Source organism: Corella eumyota, chromosome 3 (assembly GCF_963082875.1).
Source record: "Corella eumyota chromosome 3, kaCorEumy4.1, whole genome shotgun sequence".
Lineage (NCBI taxonomy): Eukaryota > Metazoa > Chordata > Ascidiacea > Phlebobranchia > Corellidae > Corella > Corella eumyota.
This window is the reverse complement of record NC_137492.1, coordinates 730,208-753,372: the sequence shown is the minus strand read 5'-3', so window position 1 is coordinate 753,372 and position 23,165 is coordinate 730,208. Positions and strand designations below refer to the sequence as shown.

Sequence of the window (23,165 nt, the reverse complement as noted above, 5' to 3'; positions counted from 1 at the left end):
GTGCTTAGGTTCCTTTATTTATTCAACTTATTAACATATTTAAAATATTAACATCTTAATAATAAATTAGTTTTTAATAAATTCTGTTCATCAATTTAATAAATTTAATTAAGTGCATTTGTAATGCTTTAATTATTATAAATTGGTTCATTTTTACGAAATTTAACGTTAAAAAAACACGTTTAAACCTTACATTAGAGTGCTTTAAATTTTTGTAAAACAGTAAAAGTTAAAATCTGGTTAAAAATGTTAAAATTATGCTGTTTACATAATGTTTAAAAAACAACATTTTGTTTGATATCCAATATGCATAATTTTATAGCAATAAATTACTTAAAATATGTTAATCTTATTTAAAAATAGTTATAATTTTATTATAGAATTATTAGTTATAATTTTATTATAGAATTAACCTACAACACAAGAGAGGTAAAAACACAAGAAAAACTCGCAACACAAAAAGGTAATTTTTAAGAATGTAAAACTTGTGATATTTTATGTTATAATTTTAGTAATTAAGTTGTTTGATATTTTGTAAAAAACTGAAACTTAAATTTTTTAAATTTATTTTATTTAGGCTTCTGATATAACAACAAAACAAAGGTTAGTTTATTTTATAGAATATTTTAAAAGTTTTTATCTATTTTTATGGTAAATTATGCATTGCTCATTACAGTTTGTCTAAAATTATTTTTTATTAACATTTTCATATTTTATTCTTGTATGTGATATTGTAGCAATGTAATTGTTTAAAAGTTTAATTAGTGTAGTTACAAATTGTTAAAATGCTGAAAAGAATTAAATTTTGGCTTACATATAAGTAATGAATATTAATATTTTGAATATTATCTTAATGCAATAAGTTATAAGATGTTAAACATATTTTAAAATATCTACCTTGTATATGCCATACAAAAATTTATGTGATTTAATATTAGGAGGAACATTAAGAGTATAAGGTTAACATTTTTGTTCATGCTAAAAGTTAAAATTTTCCATTACATAGAGTAATCTTGCTAGTATGTAATGTACCTGGTACAGGTTATAACAGGTTATATGAGCAAACAATACGCCTCTTTGTCTTAGTTATTTGATTGGTTAGTTGTTTTGTAGATTTTGCAAAATTATTGTAAATATTTTTCACTTACGTGACACTTACAAAGTAGTCATTTTGTTTGTCAAGATTAAACAATGTATAGGGAAAGAAATATTTAATATAATTTTGTAGAATTTAAAATCAATTTATTAAAATAAATTTTAATAAACACAAAAATATTTTTAATTCCTATTTATTTTAAGAATTATTTTTAGATAAATTTATTATACCCCCCAAAAAATATCTTGGTTTTCGTTTCAAAAATTCAAGAAATTATATTTAAAAAACTGTTAAATATATAGAATCAAATTGGTATTTCAATGTATATTGTTAATAAAATGTTTTATTTTAATACTTTATAACTCATAAACTTAGTTTTATGTGGTAATCTATGATTTTAAATTGTTCTGTCATTAAATAAACCTAGGTTAAAGCCCAATTTTTATTTTTTCTAAATTGCATAGAAATTATGTTATGTTGTACTAAATGCCAAATGCACTAAAGTGCTTAAAATTATTGTTAAAGTTAAAATCTGGTTAAAAAGTATAAAATGCTATATATATAATTATATAATGGTTAAATAATAATATTTGATCTAATATTCCATATCCATAATTTTATTGCAACAACTTATTCAAAAAGTGTTAAACTTATTTTAAAATATAAACCATGGATATGCACTATTAAATTTTTTATAAGTTAATAATAGGGGGTGTGTTAAGAATTTAAAATCGTAGCTTAACATTTCTGTTCATGAAAATAACGTTAAAAATTTTCCTTTACATAGAGTGACCTTGCTAGTGTATAACATATAGAGAAAAGATTATAATAGTGTTATATGAGCAAATAATAAACTCCTTTGTTTTAAAATTGATCAAATTTTGATTTTTGTTTTAAAATAGATCTTGGTTTTTATTTTACTATTTTTTTCACCCAATAACTATTAAATTTAATATTTTGTAATTAAAATAGGATTTGTTAATATAAGGCTTTATATTAATCACATATTGACCAATGTTCCATTAAAAAATATCCCACTGCACAGGTGACCTGTAAAAATGCATGTTTTAAACATTTTTTGTACCTTAAGACAGATTAAATTGACTGACACTTTAGGTTATTGTTTTTACATTAGTGTTATATTAATGTTTTGTGATATGGGTTCATTTTTATTATATTTTTTTAATCTGCCATTTTTTATTAAACTTTTAAAATTGTAAATTGCAATTAATTTTTCCAACTTAAGTCATGTAGTTGATTAAAAAAAATAACTTTAATCTTTTAAATTTTCTTATTTGATTGGTTAGTTGTCTCGCAGATTTTGCAAAATTATCGTAAATTTTTTTCGCTTACGTGACACATACAAAGTATTTTGTTTGCCAAGATTAAACAATGTATAGGGAAAGAAATATTTAATATAATTTTGTAGAATTTAAAATCAACTTATTAAAAATAAATTAAAAAAAACACACAAAACATTTTTATTTTAAAAATTGTTTTAATTAAATTTATCATGCTTACTAAAAAATAAATATTTTTGTCTATAAGTTTAAAGGAATTGTATTAAAAACTTTTTACTGTTAAATATATAGAATCAAGTTGGTATTTAAATGTATATTGTTAATAAAATGTTTTATTTTAATACTTTATAACTCATAAACTTAGTTTTATGTGGTAATCTATGATTTTAAATTGTTTTATAGTTAAATAAACCTAGGTTAAAGCCTAATTTTATTTTTTTAAATTGCATAGCAATTATGTTATGTTGTACTAAATGCCAAATACATTAAAGTGCTTAAAATTATTGTTAATGTTAAATTAATCTGCTTAAAAAAGTATAAAATATTAAAATTATGCTATTCACATCTTGGTTGAAAAATAATATTTAATTTAATTTTCAATTCGTATAATTTTATTGCAATAAATTACTTAAAATCTGTTAAACTTATTTTAAAATCTAAACCATGATTATGCAAGATAAAAATTCATAAAAGTTAGTAAAAGGGAGGTAGATTAAGAATATAAAAAGGCAACTTAACATTTCTGTTTTGCTAAAAGTTAAAATTTTCCATTACATAGAGTGACCTTGCTAGTATATAATGCATCCAGTACAGGTTATAATAGTGTTTTATGCGAAAATATTACACTCATTTGTTTTAAAATTGATTAAGTTTAGATTTTTGTTTTAAAATAGATGTGGGTTTTTATTTTACTAATTTTTTCACCCAATAACTATTAAATTTAATATGTTGTAATTAAAATAGGATTTGTTAATATAAGGCTTTATATTAATTACATATTGGCCAATGTTCCATTAAAAAATATCCTACTGCACAGGTGACCTGTAAAAATTGCATGTTTTAAACATTTTTTGTGCCTTAAGAAAAGACTAAAGTAATTGACACTTTAGATTATTGTTTTTACATGGGTATAATTGATTATGTTTTAATTTTTAAATAATTTTTTTAATAACAAAAATCATGAGGTTGGGTAAAAAAATTAATTTTGTTCTAAATGTTAAAATAACTTTAATATTTTAAACTTAGTTAATTTATTGGTTAGTTGTCTTGCAGATTTTGCAATATTATCGTAAATGTTTTTCGTTTACGTGACACATACAAAGTATTTTGTTTGCCAAGATCAAACAATGTATAGGGAAAGAAATATTTAATATAATTTTGTAGAATTTAAAATCAACTTGTTAAAATAAATTTAAAAAACACAAAAAACATTTTTTGATGTACTTATCATACCCCAAAAAATATCTTGGTTTTCGTTTCAAAAATTTAATCATATTGGTATTTTAGTGTAAGTTGTTAATATAATGTTTCATTTTATTACTTTATAACTCATAAACTTATGTATTAATTTATGTTTTTATAGTTAATTAAGCCTGGGTTATAAGCATAATTTTTATTTTTTAAGTAACATAGCTATTTTGCTATGTTGTACTAAATACCAAATACATTAAAGTGCTTGAAATTATTGTTAATGTTAAATTAACCTGGTTAAAAATAGAATAAATGCCAAAAAGAATGGAGTTATATCAATTATAAAATGGTTAAATAATAATATTTAATTTAGTATCCCATATGCATAATTTTCTTACAATAAATTATTCAAAATATGTTAAACTTATTTAAAAATATAAACCATGGATATGCACGATAAAAATTTATAAAAGTTAATAATAGGGGGGTACATTAAGAATATAAAATAGCAACTTAACATTTCTGTTTTGCTAAAAGTTAAAATTTTGCATTACATAGAGTGACCTTGCTAGTGTATAATGTACCGGGTTAGGTTATAACGTGTTTTATGAGCAAATAATACACTCCTTTATTTTAAAATTGATTAAGTTTTGACATTTTGTTTTAAAATCAGTTGAATTTTATTTTTTAGTAAAATTTTTACTATTTTTTTCACCCAATAACTATTAAGTTTAATATGTTGTAATTAAAATAGGATTTGTTAATATAAGACTTTATATTAATCACATATTGGCCAATGTTCCATTAAAAAATATCCTACTGCACAGGTGACCTGTAAAAATTGCATGTTTTAAACATTTGTTGTGCCTTAAGGAAAGATTAAATTGACTGACACTTTAGATTATTGATTTTACATGGGTATATATGATTATGTTTTAACTTATAAAGTCTTCTTTTAATAACTAAAATCATGAGGTTGGGTAAAAAACTTAGTTTTTGTTGTAAATGTTAAAATAACTTTAATATTTTTAAACTTTCTTATTTGATTGGTTAGTTGTCTTGCAGATTTTGCAAAATTATTGTAAATATTTTTCACTTACGTGACACTTACAAAGTAGTCATTTTGTTTGTCAAGATTAAACAATGTATAGGGAAAGAAATATTTAATATAATTTTGTAGAATTTAAAATCAACTTATTAAAAATAAATTAAAAAAAACACACAAAACATTTTTATTTTAAAAATTGTTTTAATTAAATTTATCATGCTTATTAAAAAATAAATATTTTTGTCTATAAGTTTAAAGGAATTGTATTAAAAACTTTTTACTGTTAAATATATGGAATCAAGTTGGTATTTAAATGTATATTGTTAATAAAATGTTTTCTTTTTAATACTTTATAACTCATAATTTAGTTTTATGTGGTAATCTATGATTTTAAATTGTTTTATAGTTAAATAAACCTAGGTTAAAGCCTAATTTTATTTTTTTAAATTGCATAGCAATTATGTTATGTTGTACTAAATACTAAATGCATTAAAGTGCTTAAAATTATTGCTAATGTTAAATTAATCTGCTTAAAAAAGTATAAAATATTAAAATTATGCTATTTACATCTTGGTTGAAAAATAATATTTAATTTAATATCCAATTTGTATAATTTTATTGCAATAAATTACTCAAAATCTATTAACCTTTTTTTAAAATATAAACCATGGATATGCACGATAAAAATTCATAAAAGTTAGTAAAAGGGAGGTAGATTAAGAATTTAAAATCGTTGCTTAACATTTCTGTTCCTTAAAAAAAAAAGTTAAAAATTTTGCATTACATAGAGTGACCTTGCTAGTGTATAATGTACCGGGTTAGGTTATAACATGTTATATGAGCAAATAATACACTCCTTTGTTTTCAAATTGATTAAGTTTAGATTTTTGTTTTAAAATAGATGTTGGTTTTTATTTTACTATTTTTTTCACTCAATAACTTACAAGTTTAATATGTTGTAATTAAAAGAGGATTTGTTTATATAAGCTTTATATTAATCACATATTGACCAACGTTCTCATTAAAAAATATCCTACTGCACAGGTGACCTGTAAAAATGCATGTTTTAAACATTTTTTGTGCCTTAAGACAGATTAAATTGACTGACACCTTAAATTATTGTTTTTACATTAATGTTATATTAATGTTTTGTGATATGGGTTCATTTTTATTATATTTTTCTAATCTGCCATTTTTTATTAAACTTTTAAAATTTTAAATTGCAATTAATTTTTCCAACTTAAGTCATGTAGTTGATTAAAAAAAATAACTTTAATCTTTTAAATTTTCTTATTTGAGTGGTTAGTTGTCTCGCAGATTTTGCAAAATTATCGTAAATTTTTTTCGCTTACGTGACACATACAAAGTAGGCATTTTGTTTGCCAAGATTAAACAATGTATAGGGAAAGAAATATTTGATATAATTTTGTAGAATTTAAAATCAACTTATTAAAAATAAATTAAAAAAACACACAAAACATTTTTATTTTAAAAATTGTTTTAATTAAATTTATTATGCTTATTAAAAAATAAATATTTTTGTCTATAAGTTTAAAGGAATTGTATTAAAAAACGTTTTACTGTTAAATATATAGAATCAAGTTGGTATTTAAATGTATATTGTTAATAAACTGTTTTATTTTAATACTTTATAACTCATAAACTTAGTTTTATGTGGTAATCTATGATTTTAAATTGTTCTATAGTTAAATAAACCTAGGTTAAAGCCTAATTTTTATTTTTTTAAATTACATAGCTATTATGTTATGTTGTACTAAATACCAAATGCATCAAAGTGCTTAAAATTATTGTTAATGTTAAATTAATCTGCTTAAAAAAGTATAAAATATTAAAATTATGCTATTTACATCTTGGTTGAAAAATAAAATTTAATTTAATATCCAATTTGTATAATTTTATTGCAATAAATTACTCAAAATCTATTAACCTTTTTTTAAAATATAAACCATGGATATGCACGATAAAAATTCATAAAAGTTAGTAAAAGGGAGGTAGATTAAGAATTTAAAATCGTTGCTTAACATTTCTGTTCCTTAAAAAAAAAAGTTAAAAATTTTGCATTACATAGAGTGACCTTGCTAGTGTATAATGTACCGGGTTAGGTTACAACGTGTTATATGAGCAAATAATACACTCCTTTGTTTTCAAATTGATTAAGTTTAGATTTTTGTTTTAAAATAGATGTGGGTTTTTATTTTACTATTTTTTTCACTCAATAACTTACAAGTTTAATATGTTGTAATTAAAAGAGGATTTGTTTATATAAGCTTTATATTAATCACATATTGACCAACGTTCTCATTAAAAAATATCCTACTGCACAGGTGACCTGTAAAAATGCATGTTTTAAACATTTTTTGTGCCTTAAGACAGATTAAATTGACTGACACCTTAAATTATTGTTTTTACATTATGTTATATTAATGTTTTGTGATATGGGTTCATTTTTATTATATTTTTCTAATCTGCCATTTTTTATTAAACTTTTAAAATTTTAAATTGCAATTAATTTTTCCAACTTAAGTCATGTAGTTGATTAAAAAAAATAACTTTAATCTTTTAAATTTTCTTATTTGAGTGGTTAGTTGTCTCGCAGATTTTGCAAAATTATCGTAAATTTTTTTCGCTTACGTGACACATACAAAGTAGGCATTTTGTTTGCCAAGATTAAACAATGTATAGGGAAAGAAATATTTGATATAATTTTGTAGAATTTAAAATCAACTTATTAAAAATAAATTAAAAAAAACACACAAAACATTTTTATTTTAAAAATTGTTTTAATTAAATTTCTCATGCTTATTAAAAAATAAATATTTTTGTCTATAAGTTTAAAGGAATTGTATTAAAAAACTTTTTACTGTTAAATATATGGAATCAAGTTGGTATTTAAATGTATATTGTTAATAAAATGTTTTATTTTAATACTTTATAACTCATAATTTAGTTTTATGTGGTAATCTATGATTTTAAATTGTTCTATCGTTAAATAAACCTAGGTTAAAGCCTAATTTTATTTTTCTAAATTGCATAGCAATTATGTTATGTTGTACTAAATGCCAAATACATTAAAGTGCTTAAAATTATTGTTAATGTTAAATTAATCTGCTTAAAAAAGTATAAAATATTAAAATTATGCTATTCACATCTTGGTTGAAAAATAATATTTAATTTAATTTCCAATTTGTATAATTTTATTGCAATAAATTATTCAAAATCTGTTAAACTTATTTTAAAATATAAACCATGATTATGCACGATAAAAATTCATAAAAGTTAGTAAAAGGGAGGTACATTAAGAATATAAAAAGGCAACTTAACATTTTTGTTTATGCTAAAAGTTAAAATTTTCCATTACATAGAGTGACCTTGCTAGTGTATAATGCATCCAGTACAGGTTATAATTGTGTTTTATGAGCAAACAATACACTCCTTTGTTTTAAAATTGATTAAGTTTAGGTTTTTGTTTTAAAATAGATGTGGGTTTTTATTTTACTAATTTTTTCACCCAATAACTATTAAATTTAATATTTTGTAATTAAAATGGGATTTGTTAATATAAGGCTTTATATTAATTACATATTGGCCAATGTTCTATTAAAAAATATCCTACTTAGTTTTTGTTCTAAATGTTAAAATAACTTTAAAATTTTAAACTTAGTTAATTTATTGGTTAGTTGTCTTGCAGATTTTGCAAAATTATCGTAAATATTTTTCACTTACGTGACACATACAAAGTATTTTGTTTGCCAAGATTAAACAATGTATAGGGTAGGAAATATTTAATTTAATTTTGTAGAATTTAAAATCAACTTATTTTAATGAAGTTTAAAAAACATAAGGGATGGGCTGAAACCCAAATTACTCAGATTCGACAAGCCCGAGTATTTTGTTGCGATACTCGGCCGAGTCCGAGTACTCGGTTATGACGTCATTTAAACGTATATAACTGTTCATGAGAATCTTTCCTGCATAATTTTAAACTGCCAAATTTGCAAAAAAACACGTATTTATAAATTATAAAGTGTTTAACGTTGGCAAAACTACTTAACGCTGATAGCAATATCATTTTAAGTTCAACGAAAATGTTTAAGTCTCAAATTTATTATGCATAAAATTTTACTATGTAAAAAGTGTATTTGTTGCGCAAATGTTTCTTAAATAACATGATATAATTGAGAGTAGATTATAATTTATTAAAAATAGGCATAACTCGTGTTTTTTTATGTTTAGTAAATCGTATACGATCTTAAATGACAAATTATTACTCGGCGTCTGAGTACTAAAAAATGCTCGACGAGTTCGAGTATTAAAATATTCCTAATACTCGGGCCGGGTATTCAGACTCAGATTCGATTGGTCGATCCCTAAAAAACATACAAATTTTTTTAATTTCCTCTTATTTTAAGACTTATTTTTAGATAAATTTATCATGCTTATTGAAAAATGAATATTTTTGTCTATAAATTTAATGAAATCGTATTTAAAAAAATTTATAAATGTTAAATACATAGAATCAAATTGGTATTTAAATGTATATTGTTAATAAAATGTTTTTTTTTAATACTTTATAACTCGTAAACTTAGTTTTATGTGGTAATCTATGATTTTAAATTGTTCCATCGTTAAATAAACCTAGGTTAAAGCCTAATTTTATTTTTCTAAATTGCATAGCAATTATGTTATGTTGTACTAAATACTAAATACACTAAAGTGCTTAAAATTATTGTTAATGTTAAGTTAATCTGCTTAAAAAAGTATAAAATATTAAAATTATGCCATTCACATAATGGTTAAATAATAACATTTAATTTAATATCCGATTTGTATAATTTTATTGCAATAAATTACCCCAAATCTATTAAACTTATTTTGAAATATAAACCATGGATATGCACGATAAAAGTTTCTATAAGTTAATAATAGGGAGGTACATTAAGAATTTAAAATCGTTGTTTAACATTTCTGTTCATGAAAAAAAAAAGATAAAAATTTTTAACTTAGTTTTTAAAAATTTTTAACTTAAAAATTTTTAAAAGAGTGACCTTGCTAGTGTATAATGTACCGGGTTAGGTTATAACGTGTTATATGAGCAAATAATACACTCCTTTGTTTTCAAATTGATTAAGTTTAGATTTTTGTTTTAAAATAGATGTGGGTTTTTATTTTACTAATTTTTTTACCAAATAACTTACAAGTTTAATATGTTGTAATTAAAAGAGGATTTGTTAATATAAGGCTTTATATTAATTACATATTGGCTAATGTTCTATTAAAAAATATCCTACTGCACAGGTGACCTGCAAAAATGCATGTTTTAAACATTTTTTGTGCCTTAAGGAAATATTAAATTGACTAACACTTTAGGTTATTGTTTTTACATGGGTATATATGATTATGTTTTGATTTTTAAAATCTTCTTTTAATAACTAAAGTCATGATGTTGGGTAAAAAAATTAATTTTGTTTTAAATGTTAAAATAACTTTAATATTTTAAACTTAGTTAATTTATTGGTTAGTTGTTTTGTAGATTTTGCTAAATTATCGTTAATGTTTTTCACTTACGTGACACATACAAAGTAGTCATTTTGTTTGTCAAGATTAAACAATGTATGGGGTAGGAAATATTTGATATAATTTATATTTAAATATTTTCTAACAAACCCACAAGAAAAAGTCAATGTAAGATTAAACTGTAAAATTATTTTATAATTTGCTTTTAAATTTTTAGAATAAGTTTAAGATTTTTTATTATTTTTAGACAAAAAAGAAAGTATGGAAAATATTGAACCAGAGTTGCCAAATCTTGATGACCCAGAGTTTGCGAATAATGATGATCTAGTGTTGCCAAATAATAATGATCTAGTGTTGCCGCATGTAAGCAATCCACATGTATTTATTATTTAAGGAATATATTCACAAATAATTTTATACTGTTAGGTTAAACAAATATAACTAAACATGATTCTTAGGAACCCACTGCAACAGTTATTATTCCTGCTGGTACTGATCTTGGTGAACTAGCAAGAAATTTACCCTCAAGTAAGTTTGTTATATGATTATAGTAAAACTCCAATATTCTTAAATAAGAATTGCCCTTCCACTTTTGCCCTTACAAGGTTGAATAAGTACAAGAATAATAAAAAATAGTAAGCATAACAACACTTTTGCAGCCTTACTTTTTCACTGGTATTTTAGCACCTGAAACTGTAAAGTAGAAACTAGAAATAGCAGGAACCATAAAGTACAAGAGAAACTTAACACGGTCAATAAAGTGTTAGAGAGGATTAGAGTGGACTAAAAAGCAAAACAAAGAATTTGAATAAACTCTATAGTATAAAAAAAATTAGTGAGGACCGTAATGTACGATCACAATCAGTAAGAGCTGTAGAGTACGAGGCAGAATTAACTAGAATTGTAAAGTTTTAAGAGTAAAGAACGAAAGAGAATTAGGAAGGACTGTAAAGTATGAGAGAGAATTAGGTAGTACTGTAAAGTATAAAAGAAAATTAGAGAAAACTGTATATTATAAGAGAAAGAAATTCAGGAAGAACTGTAAAGTCAGAGAGAGATTTATGGAGGACTGTAAAGTATGAGAGAGAATTAGGGAGGACTAAAAAGTACAAGAGAAAGAGATTTATGGAGGAATGTAAAGTATGAGAGAGAATTAGGGAGGACTAAAAAGTACGAGAGAAAGAGATTTATGGAGGAATGTAAAGTATGAGAGAGAATTAGGGAGGACTGTAAACTACGAGAGAAAGAGATTTATGGAGGAATGTAAAGTATGAGAGAGAATTAGGGAGGACCGTAAACTACGAGAGAAAGAGATTTATGGAGGAATGTAAAGTATGAGAGAGAGTTAGAGAGGACTGTAAACTACGAGAGAAAGGTACTATGAATCTATACTTTTTACTTTTCAACAACTTTCTGTGAAAATTAAAATTCTTTACATTTTCCCACTTTAATCAAGATTTTTACTGCAAAAAATTATTATCTTACCAGTTTAATTTTTTGTGTTTAAAATTTTTAATTCCAGATGTAACAACTGTTAACATTGCTCTCAATAGAACTGAAAATATTCAAAATGTTACTAATGTTGACCAATCAAGTAGAGTAAACATAACTGATTCAAAATTTGATGACACAAACATTTACGAAAAAGGTAAATTTTTTTTATTAAAAAACATGTAATTTTAGTGTTAAATAAGTAACTGTTTTAAAATACTGGATTAAATATTGTTTAAATTAATAAACAGGAAATGTTTCAAAAGAAAATAAAAACAAGACATCTTCTTCTTCTACAAAGGTTTTTACTTTACTTTTAAACATTAATTTTAAACATTTTTTATACAGTTTTTAAACTGTTTTTTTGTACTGTTATAAATTGTTTTTGGATCACTTGTCATTACTTTACGGTCCTTGCTTATTTTTTCTCATGCTTTATGGTACTGCTACAGTATTTGAAAATTTATTTTTGTACTCTTTGGTATTCGCTTAATTTCTTTCATATTTTACAATCCTTGCAAATTTGTTTTCCAAAACTTACAATCTTGTTAATTCTCTTTTGTACTCTAGGGTCCCAGTTAATTCTCTTTTATTATATTTAATATTTTCTTAACCCAGTGTTGAGTTGTACAAGTTTAAGAAATCATTGTGATACTACGATACTAGCTTAAGTTAGCCTAATGCTTACTAAATACAGATGTTCTATTGTTTTTATTAAAACAGGAAAATTCTGCAGAAAAACCAAGACCCCAACCAAGAAGACACCATAAAGTTTTTCCACAACGTAGTCATAGTAAGAAAAATAATTATAATTGAAGTGTTCAAGCAAAAAAATGATTAAACTTTAATATCTTAATTATTTTTTGAGTAAAATAATATAAAAGCTATACATTAAATACAAATTTTAACTAAATATTTTATTAATTATTGCACATCTAATTTTTATGTTTTTAAAGGACCAGCTTCAGAAGAAAATGAACATTGCAGCTCCTTGTCATCAAGCGAGGTTTTTAAGTTTTGCAGTTTTGCATGTTGTTCTTGGATATGAGCATTATTGTTGTTGTAAAATAAAACATGTTTTACACAAACATTTTTTTAGTCATTTATGTTATTGTGACTTAGTTTCAAAAGAGAAAAGTTACATTAACTTTTTGTATTTTGTTTTCTAATGTCGTGGATAGCAATTTGTTTTACTTAACTAAAGTTTTTTTAAAGGAATATCCTGAGGAACCTCAAACCCAGGTAAAAAAAATTTTAAATCCTTCTCCAACACAAAGAACATCAACAAGAAATATGCAAGGTGAGTAATTGTTTTTAGCTTTGGTATGAGAACCCACACTTTACACTCTTGTTTATTAATATTTAACAAACTGGTCTTAGTTCCTTTTAACACCCTTGGTTATAGCATTGACTCGTTCTAGCATTTGAGGTTCTACTTAGACACTAGCACCTTATGTCTTTTTTACGCCCTTAGTTATAGCATTGGCAAGTTCTAGTCTTTCAGGTTCTGCCTAGACACTAGCACCTTAGGTCCTTTTTACGCCCTCGGTATAGCGTTAGCAAGTTCTAGCATCGCAGGTTCTGCTTAGACAATAGCACTTTAAGTTCTTTTCATGCCCTTAGTTATAGCGTCAGCAGGTTCGAGCATTTGAGGTTCTGCTTGGACACTAGCACCTTAGGTTCTTTCAAGCCCTTAGTTATAGCATTGGCAAGTTCGAGCATGTCAGTTTCTATTTAAAACCTAGCATCTGAGGTTCTAATAATAACCTAGTATCTCAGGTCCTACTTAGGTTCTCTCTAGGCATTAGCATTTCCAGTTTTTTTCTGGTCCAAGCAGCCTTTAATATTAGCAAGTCCTAGCATATCAGGATCTATATCGACACTAGCATTTTAGTCATGGCATTTGAAGGTTCTGGCATTTGAAGGTTCTGGTATACTGCAACATATCAAAAATAAATAAACTAAAAATCTTGAGTTGTAAATGTCTTAAACTTTTAACTATTAGAGCAGTTATAAACTATTTTAACGAACCCTTCCACTAATTATACATAACTTAGGCTCTATGGCACTATTATATGGGTTATATGGATAATGTTCTATTTCATAATTAATATTTTTTTATTAAACAGGTGCCTTAAAAGAAGGTAAAAAGCAGAACACGCCTTCTTCAAAAAAGGTATTTAATTTTTTTAATATAAATTGTATTACTACATAACTTTGTTTACAAAAATATTTATATCCAAACTTAGTTTCAAGTTCTACAAGTTTAAGATATTATTGACCTCATGATAATACTCCAACTTAGTCTTAAGTTGTACAAGTTTAAGATATTATTGACTTAATGATATTTCTGCAATTCAGTCTTAAGTTGTACAAGTTTTAAGACATTTTTGACTTTGGAATATAAGCCACACCTTATCTTATTGTATACCACGTACCTACATCACATTATTTTTAATTGGACAGAAAAAATCTACAGAAGAACCAAAACCCAAAAAGAGAAGATACCAAAAAATGTTTCCACAACCTAGTCATAGTAAGTAGAGAAAATTTATAAATAATATTTTGTTAAATTGCTTTAAACTTTTTTTGTTGTGCTTAAGCATGCTATTCAGGTAACGAAATAACGGGTCGCTATTCGCTAAAAGCGAATCGTTTTTTAAAATTAGAGAATCGTTTTTTACAAATATATTAGAAATAGCGAATCAACCAAAAAAGGTTAAGGCAATAATAAAACTTTGTGTGTATTTGTGTATTTTTACCATCTATTTTAAACCGGTTTAGACTAGTTTAATTACATCAACATAATCCTGTGTAAATGTAGGTTACTATAGGGCATTTAATAACAATAACTTTCAATATTTTGGCAATGCGTAAATTTCGCTCCTGTGTTTGTTTAGTTGTTGCGCAATTTTTTAAATATATAACACAGCTTTAAAGTAATCAAAAATGTTTCGTTTTTTGTGCGAAATATTCTTAACGATTGTTTAACAAACGTTACATTTTAAAAATGCCACGCAACTCGTCAAGTGTTACAAAAAAACGAAGATTATAACTTGAACCTAATAATTGCTCTAAAAATGCAACCTCATTTTTAGCGAATCGTTTTTTAAACGTTAATTCGTACCTTGCTATTTACTTCGCAGATAGAAATACAAATATTTTATGGGCTAACTTATATAAATGCAATAAATAAGGTTAAACTTAGACTATATTTACTTTAAATAATCTATTAATTACTGCGATACTATTTATGTTTTATTTAATAGAACCAGATCCAGAAGAAAATGAATATTACAGCTCCTTGTCATCAAGCGAGGTTTAACTTTTTATTTTTACATGTTGTTCAGGTTTATGAGTTGTATTTATTTAGTAACAAAAAAGATTTACAAAAATGTGTTTTTAATTATTGATCTTATTCTAAATTAGTTCAAAAAAAGGGGAAAATGTTATCAAATTTTTTATATTTTACTTTTAAAGATAATTTGACCTTAAGTCACTAATTAAAAAAAATTAAATAAAATTTTTATTTAAAGGAATATCCTGAGGAATCTCAAACCCAGGTAAAAAAAATTTTAAATCCTTCTCCAACACAAAGAACATCAACAAAAAATATGCAAGGTGACTGTTTTATGTCTTTGGCTTTGGTATAAAAAAAGACTTTGCTGTGAAACATTTAGTTAACAAATAAAAGTCTACTAAATCTATATTGTTGGCCTATTATTTTATAGTTTTTGAGCTGAAATATAGGCTTCTGGTCTAGGAATATAATAAAGCATTTATACGTCACTAGATTAATTTATGACAATATAAAAAAATTCTATAACTATTTTATCTGTGTTGTAAAGTGTATAATAAATGGGATTATAAGTTACATAGAATTTTAGAAGGGTAAGTAAAATGAAATAAGTGAATATATTATAAAATATATATCTTAACTAATATATTTAGTCAAAATTATTGTATTTCAGGTGATTGTTCATGTGTTGAACTATCTGAAAAATGTTTTGAACAAGCTAGACTTTTTGCTGGTGAGTTCTGCTCTCCCGTTGAATTGGGCAAACAGATAGAATATGTTGAGTTAGAAATTGCTGAATATTCTTCCACTGATATTAAAGACTTGGATTCGGTTGATCATCATAATACAAGAAGAGAACAACTTAAAAGAATGTCCAAGCTAACTCACAATTACCCTGGAACTAAAATTAAGTTAAATAAACTTTTTGAATTTGCAACACAAAAAGCTAAAAAAGATGCTGACAAAAAACATTTAAAGGGAGAAAACAGAAAACGATTTGTAAAGTTAAATTCCAAAGTGGTTTCGGTGATAGGATCTGCTGGGATGGGGAAGACTACTCTCATTAAAATGCTTATAAGCGACATCGTGTTCAAAAATAATGACTTTTTACTGAATATAAAATTTATATTTTGTATTAAGTTGCGTTCTGTTGATTTTGGTAAAGAAATGTCAATTTTCAGATTTCTTGTTGCAAATTCATCTATTGATTGGGATAAGCCAGAATCTACTGATGTAGAATCATTAAATTGTATTAAAAACAGTTCTGACGTGATTCTTATCTTTGATGGACTGGATGAAGCTGATAGTACCACGCTAGGGAAAGAACCTAAAAGTTTAGTTTCTACGAATGGATCAGCTGAGCAGTTTTTAAATAGCATCTTTAAGGGAAAGTTATTTCCTAATGCTTATAAGCTTATTACATCTCGACCAAAGCAAATGTATGAGTGGCATCCTTCTTGTAGATCTAACTTCGTTGTAAAATTACTTGGTTTTAATAAGGAAGCTCAAGAAAACATGTGCGTGCAGATATGTGGGGAAAATTCATCTAAAGTTTCCAAGTACTTGCAAGATCATCCAGATATTGATGCTTTCAATTATGTTCCTGTCAACTGCATTCTATCTATGCACTGCATAAATGAAGCAATTTTGTCTGGCACAGCAGTTGAACTAAAAACAATGACGCAGGTAATGCTTTCTTCTTTATTACACTATGTTAGATCGGATCATTTTCACGACAACACAGAAAATCTTAAAGAGGGTGTCGAGGGTCTTGGTTGTCTCGCTTGGAATGGTTTCAAGAATACAAAAATTATTTTTGACCAAAATGACATTAAAAATGCTGAAATTTCAGAAGATATACTGAAAACATTTCTTGACACTTTTGTTTATGATTCATCTAACATGAGAGTCAAGATATTAGAAGGAGACAAACGAAGCAACTTCAGTCATCTCACCTGGCAAGAACTGTTTTCTGCTATGTATTTATTTTTATGGGCAAGTCTAGATGAATTTCAAGAATGTGTTCCACAGTTTTCCACTAGTCGATGGGAAGTAGTCACAAAATTTCTTTTCGGATTCTACAGTTCCAAGAATTTGTCTATGTTTCAATCTTGTTCTACAACAGTTTACAATGAAAAGAGAGTGGTGTTAAAAACATATGCCAAAGACTTATGTGAGAAACTTGGTCTTTCATCTTTAGATTCTGATCAACAACCAGAGCACGCTGCTACAATCCTTCAACTTAGCAGTTATCTGTACGAATCTGAAAATAATGACCTCAACCAATCTGTGTTAAATTCACTACCTGACAATCTGGATCTTGAGTTTAAAGAAAAGTTGTTGCCAAGTGATATCATTCATCTTTGCTACATGTTTAAAAAAATCACCAAACCTCTTTCTGTAAGAATGGAGTTAAGAAGTTTAGATAATTGTTTAAAGTTAATATCTTCAGCTGAGAATGAAAAGGCTAAGGTTTGTAAAACTTGATTATTTTAATTGTTTTTAATTTATGCTTGTTAATTAGTACCATTAAATAAGGGTAAGCTTAAATATTACGCGAAAAAATTTTTTATCTTGTATTTTTCGAGGTTATGTTATTATTATATCTTAACAATAACCTTACATATAAGTTAAGTTAAAAAAGTAATTTTAATTTTTTCTATTTACAAATGAAGACAAATATTAATTTATACATCCCAGTTGTTAAGAAATAAACATAATAAATAACTAAACATTAAAAAATACAATAAACTTTTAAACTGTATAAAACTTTGAATTGGTTTCATATTGGTATGACATCACAAACATTATTTTGTTGTTTGACAATAAGTATTTTGTGGTAAATTATTAAACTTATAAAATTAATAATAAAACTTTATTTTTTAAAAAAAAATTATTTTTATATACATGAAGGTGAATAAAACTTCATTAATTTAACATAAATATTATAAAAACATATACGCATAATGTTTATACCAACAAGTTTAAAAAGCCATTATCTTTAAATTTTTTTTGCGATAATAGTAAACCAGCAGTATGTTTCAATAATTTTTTTTAATTTAAGAAATTTTTAGGTATTAATTATTATAATTTTTTAATCAATTTTGTTAAAATATTTTTAGATAACATTTTTGTTAAACTCATTTGGCCAAAACATTTATGACGAAGAAGCTGAAGCACTTGGTAAAGTTATGGACAAGTTTGAAGTGCTTGATATTAGTCAGTGTAACATCACAGAAGTTGGTGGGATTGCCATTGCTGAAGGATGTTTAAAGTTAGCATCTCGTGTGAGTGTTTTATTTATTATAATTATAGTAGAATATATTTAAAATTGTTGGGTGGTTTGGTTTATTGGATATAATTACAATTACTTTCTTGTTTTAAAATTGTTTTATTAAGTTACAATTTTTATAAAATAATTTTTTATTTATTAAAAAGTAATATAGTTTATTTTTGTTAATGTTATATTAACAAAAAAAAATAAAAAGAATTGGGATAATTTGTTTTTTATTAATTATGTTAAATTAATATATTAATAATTATAATGAGTGAGTTTTAATTGTTTAAAAAAAGGAAAAAGAATTATTAACTGAGTAAATAACCTAAGTTATTATTATTTTTTGTTAAAATTTTAACTTAGTAATTAAATAAAATTGTTTTAAAACAAACAAAAAATTAAATAAATTTATTTTTCTATTTATTAGATGAAGAAGTTAGATTTATCAGAAAACAAAATTACTGATAAAGGAGCGGAAGCACTTGGTAAAGTTATGGACAAGTTTGAAGTGCTTGGTATTAGTGGTTGTAACATCACAAAAGTTGGTGGGATTGCCATTGCTGAAGGATGTTTAAAGTTAACATCTCGTGTGAGTATTTTATTTAATATAATTAAAGTAGAATATATTTAAAATTGTTGGTTGGTTTGGTTTATTGAATATAATTACAATTGCTTTCTTGTTTTTAATTTGTTTTATTAAGTTATAGTTTTTATAAAAAGATTTAACATTTATTAAAAAGTAATATAGTTTATTTTTTTAATGTTATATTAACATATAAAAAATAAAGAATTTGAATTATCTTGTTTTTATTAATTATGTTAAATTATTATATTAATTAATTTTATTGCGTGAGTTTTAATTGTTTAAAAAAAGAAAAAAAACTATTAACTGAATAAATAACCTAAGTTATTATTATTTTTTGTTAATATTTTAACTTAGTAATTAAATAAAATTATTTTAAAACAAACCTAAAATTAAATAAATTTATTTTTCTATTTATTAGATGAAGATGTTAAATTTATCAGAGAACAAAATTACAAATAAAGGAGCGAAAGCACTTGGTAAAGTTATGGACAAGTTTGAAGTGCTTGGTATTAGTGGTTGTAACATCACAAAAGTTGGTGGGATTGCCATTGCTGAAGGATGTTTAAAGTTAACATCTCGTGTGAGTATTTTATTTAATATAATTAAAGTAGAATATATTTAAAATTGTTGGTTGGTTTGGTTTATAGAATATAATTACAATTGCTTTCTTGTTTTTAATTTGTTTTATTAAGTTATAGTTTTTATAAAAAGATTTAACATTTATTAAAAAGTAATATAGTTTATTTTTTTAATGTTATATTAACATATAAAAAATAAAGAATTTGAATTATCTTGTTTTTATTAATTATGTTAAATTATTATATTAATTAATTTTATTGCGTGAGTTTTAATTGTTTAAAAAAAGAAAAAAAACTATTAACTGAATAAATAACCTAAGTTATTATTATTTTTTGTTAATATTTTAACTTAGTAATTAAATAAAATTATTTTAAAACAAACCTAAAATTAAATAAATTTATTTTTCTATTTATTAGATGAAGATGTTAAATTTATCAGAGAACAAAATTACAAATAAAGGAGCGAAAGCACTTGGTAAAGTTATGGACAAGTTTGAAGTGCTTGGTATTAGTGGTTGTAACATCACAAAAGTTGGTGGGATTGCCATTGCTGAAGGATGTTTAAAGTTAACATCTCGTGTGAGTATTTTATTTAATATAATTAAAGTAGAATATATTTAAAATTGTTGGTTGGTTTGGTTTATAGAATATAATTACAATTGCTTTCTTGTTTTTAATTTGTTTTATTAAGTTATAGTTTTTATAAAAAGATTTAACATTTATTAAAAAGTAATATAGTTTATTTTTTTAATGTTATATTAACATATAAAAAATAAAGAATTTGAATTATCTTGTTTTTATTAATTATGTTAAATTATTATATTAATTAATTTTATTGCGTGAGTTTTAATTGTTTAAAAAAAGAAAAAAAACTATTTACTGAATAAATAACCTAAGTTGTGTAAGCCATCATTCAAACAATCGTCATTCTGATTGTTCTGTGACGTCATACTCAGTTACGAATCTGTATAAGTGCCTTTATTTTTTGTTAATATTTTAACTTAGTAATTAAATAAAATTATTTTAAAACAAACCTAAAATTAAATAAATTTATTTTTCTATTTATTAGATGAAGAAGTTATATTTATCAGAAAACAAAATTACTGATAAAGTAGCGGAAGCACTTGGTAAAGTTATGGACAAGTTTGAAGTGCTTGATATTAGAGATTGTAACATCACAGAAGTTGGTGGGATTGCCATTGCTAAAGGATGTTTAAAGTTAACATCTCGTGTGAGTGTTTTATTTAATATAATTATAGTTGAATATATTTAAAATTGTTGAGTGGTTTGGTTTATTGAATATAATTACAATTACTTTTTTGTTTTTAATTTGTTTTATTAAGTTATAGTTTTTATAAAATGATTTTTTATTAAAAAGTAATATAGTTTATTTTTTTAATGTTATATTAACATATAAAAAAAATTGGATTATTTTGTTTTTATTAATTATGTTAAGTTAGTATATTAATTAATTATAATGCGTGAGTTTTAATTGTTTAAAAAAAGTAAAAAAAATTTTTAACTGAATAAATAACCTAAGTTATGCAAACCATTGTATAAACAATCGTCATTCTGGTTGTTCTGTGACGTCATACTTTATTGCAAAATTTTTTTTATCTCTTTTATTTAACGTTGTGGATATTTAAAATTAAATAATTAACAACACGCAAATATATTTATTATAATTATTAGTTTTTTAAAATATATTAATTATTAAAATTGCACTTTTATAATTAAAATAATCGCGTTTTGTTAATTACTTAATTAACAATTTAAATCAATGTAAAATGCGATAAAGTTTCAAATCATTATGACGTAATAATGGTTTTTACAATGGGCTTAGCTGACTTAGGTTATATAGCTTTGTTATTCCATAAATAAAACAAAATGTTTTAAACACTTAAATGTTTAGATGGAAAAGTTGGTTATTAGCGACAACAAGCTTGGGGATGGTTGTGTTGATGCTTTCATATCATGTCTCCACAACTTTAAACGATTATGGGCAGATCGTTGTTTCAGTGAGGAAGGAAAACAACGATTACGTGAAGCAAATGAATCGGGTCCAAATATTGAATTGTAAGTTGAATTTAAATATTATTCACTGAATTTTATAAACTTAATAATAACGATTTAATATAATTAGTTTAATTAGTTTTAATTAAATCCATAACATTATTGTTTTAATTTTAAGTTATGTTTTTAAACCACATTTTTTATCCATTGTTAAACTAATATATTTTGTAGTAAAAATATTATCATATTTTATAATAAAGATTTAAGTGTCTTTAAATTTATTGCGGAAATATTTAACATTTTTATAATTGTATTTTAGAGTGATTGATCTTCTTAAGTTATTATTGCAACAACACTGAGCATTTAGGTTCGCCAATTCATCTTTGAGACGTCATTATGATGCCATATTCTTGGTGACGTCATGTTTTTAGTGGCATTGTATTATAGGACCAACTGTGTTTAATTAACTTAAAAGCAAGCTATGGAAACAAATATAAACTGTTATTAATGCTTTTTTGTTTAAAGTTTAAATTTAAAATATTTACAAGTAGTTAAAGTTCGTGTTTGGTTAAATGTTAAGCGACATTTGAACAAATATTTTATTTCTTTATTTTATGATTATTTTGTCTTTTTTGTGTTCCGTTCTACCATGTTATAAGAGTTTGGTATTTTTAACTAGATTTTTGCAATTAACTATTTAATTAACTATTTTTATAGTTTTCATCATTTGATCCATGTTTTTGTTGTTTATTTTAAATTTAATTTTTAATTATGGTTTAAAATCTTGGAGAGCCCCCGCTTTTAGTTTAAAAATGTTATATTTTTTATAATTTGTCAAATTTCTTTATTACGTTATGTTTCACTTATATCAATTATAATCTTGTTAAGTTTTGTAAGGTAGATGTTTTACTTAAATCTTTTATTTGGTTTACTGTTTGTAGACTACCGAGGATAAAATAAAAACAAAAATAATTCAACCGTACTAAGAGGTCGTGGTTTGCTTACTGTACTGCTTAGGGAGAACACGTGTTTCACGTTTGATTTTATTCAACTTATAAACATATTTTAAACATTAATCTCTTAATAATAATTTATTTTTTACTAAATACAAATATTTGATTGATTATGTTATGTAATAAAGACCTCTTATGACGCATAACTGTGATAAATTGTTTGTTTTAATTAAGATTAAAAGTGAGGGATTGTGCACAATGTAGATTGTTTAACAACAAGTGCCAAACAATGCATGGTTTATAACAAAGAAGTATAAAGTTTGGAGCTCCTAACAGTAACCTGAATATTAAAATTAAAAAAAAAAGAATTCCTTGGTTTCAAATAGTTGTAAGTAATTTATAATTTAAAGTTAAATTTAATAATAATCGGTTCAATTGTTATATTCAAGAATTTAGAAATACGTTGATATTATAAAAATTGACAACTTTAATTTTTTATTTCAAGCATATCATAATTAGGAGTCTTGTTTAGGAATTTCGCTTAAATATTTCGTTAAACAAAAGTTAAGCGAGATAGGT

General features: G+C 24.1%; 1 protein-coding gene across 1 annotated transcript; it reads left to right on the top strand.

The window, feature by feature from the left end:
* Positions 1–378: 378 nt before the first annotated feature.
* On the top strand, positions 379–22,528 carry LOC145744777 (NACHT, LRR and PYD domains-containing protein 3-like). Its single transcript, XM_082562719.1, has 21 exons — positions 379–463; positions 578–603; positions 10,638–10,753; positions 10,849–10,918; positions 11,913–12,038; positions 12,133–12,182; positions 12,605–12,674; positions 12,838–12,887; positions 13,097–13,181; positions 14,011–14,057; positions 14,348–14,417; positions 15,151–15,200; positions 15,418–15,502; positions 15,853–17,651; positions 18,302–18,466; positions 18,884–19,045; positions 19,461–19,622; positions 20,038–20,199; positions 20,690–20,851; positions 21,533–21,696; positions 21,953–22,528. Exons 3-21 carry the CDS (start codon positions 10,652–10,654, stop codon positions 21,990–21,992), a joined length of 3,621 nt encoding a protein of 1,206 aa, XP_082418845.1. The 5' UTR covers positions 379–463; positions 578–603; positions 10,638–10,651; the 3' UTR covers positions 21,993–22,528.
* The last annotated feature ends 637 nt before the right edge of the window (positions 22,529–23,165 follow it).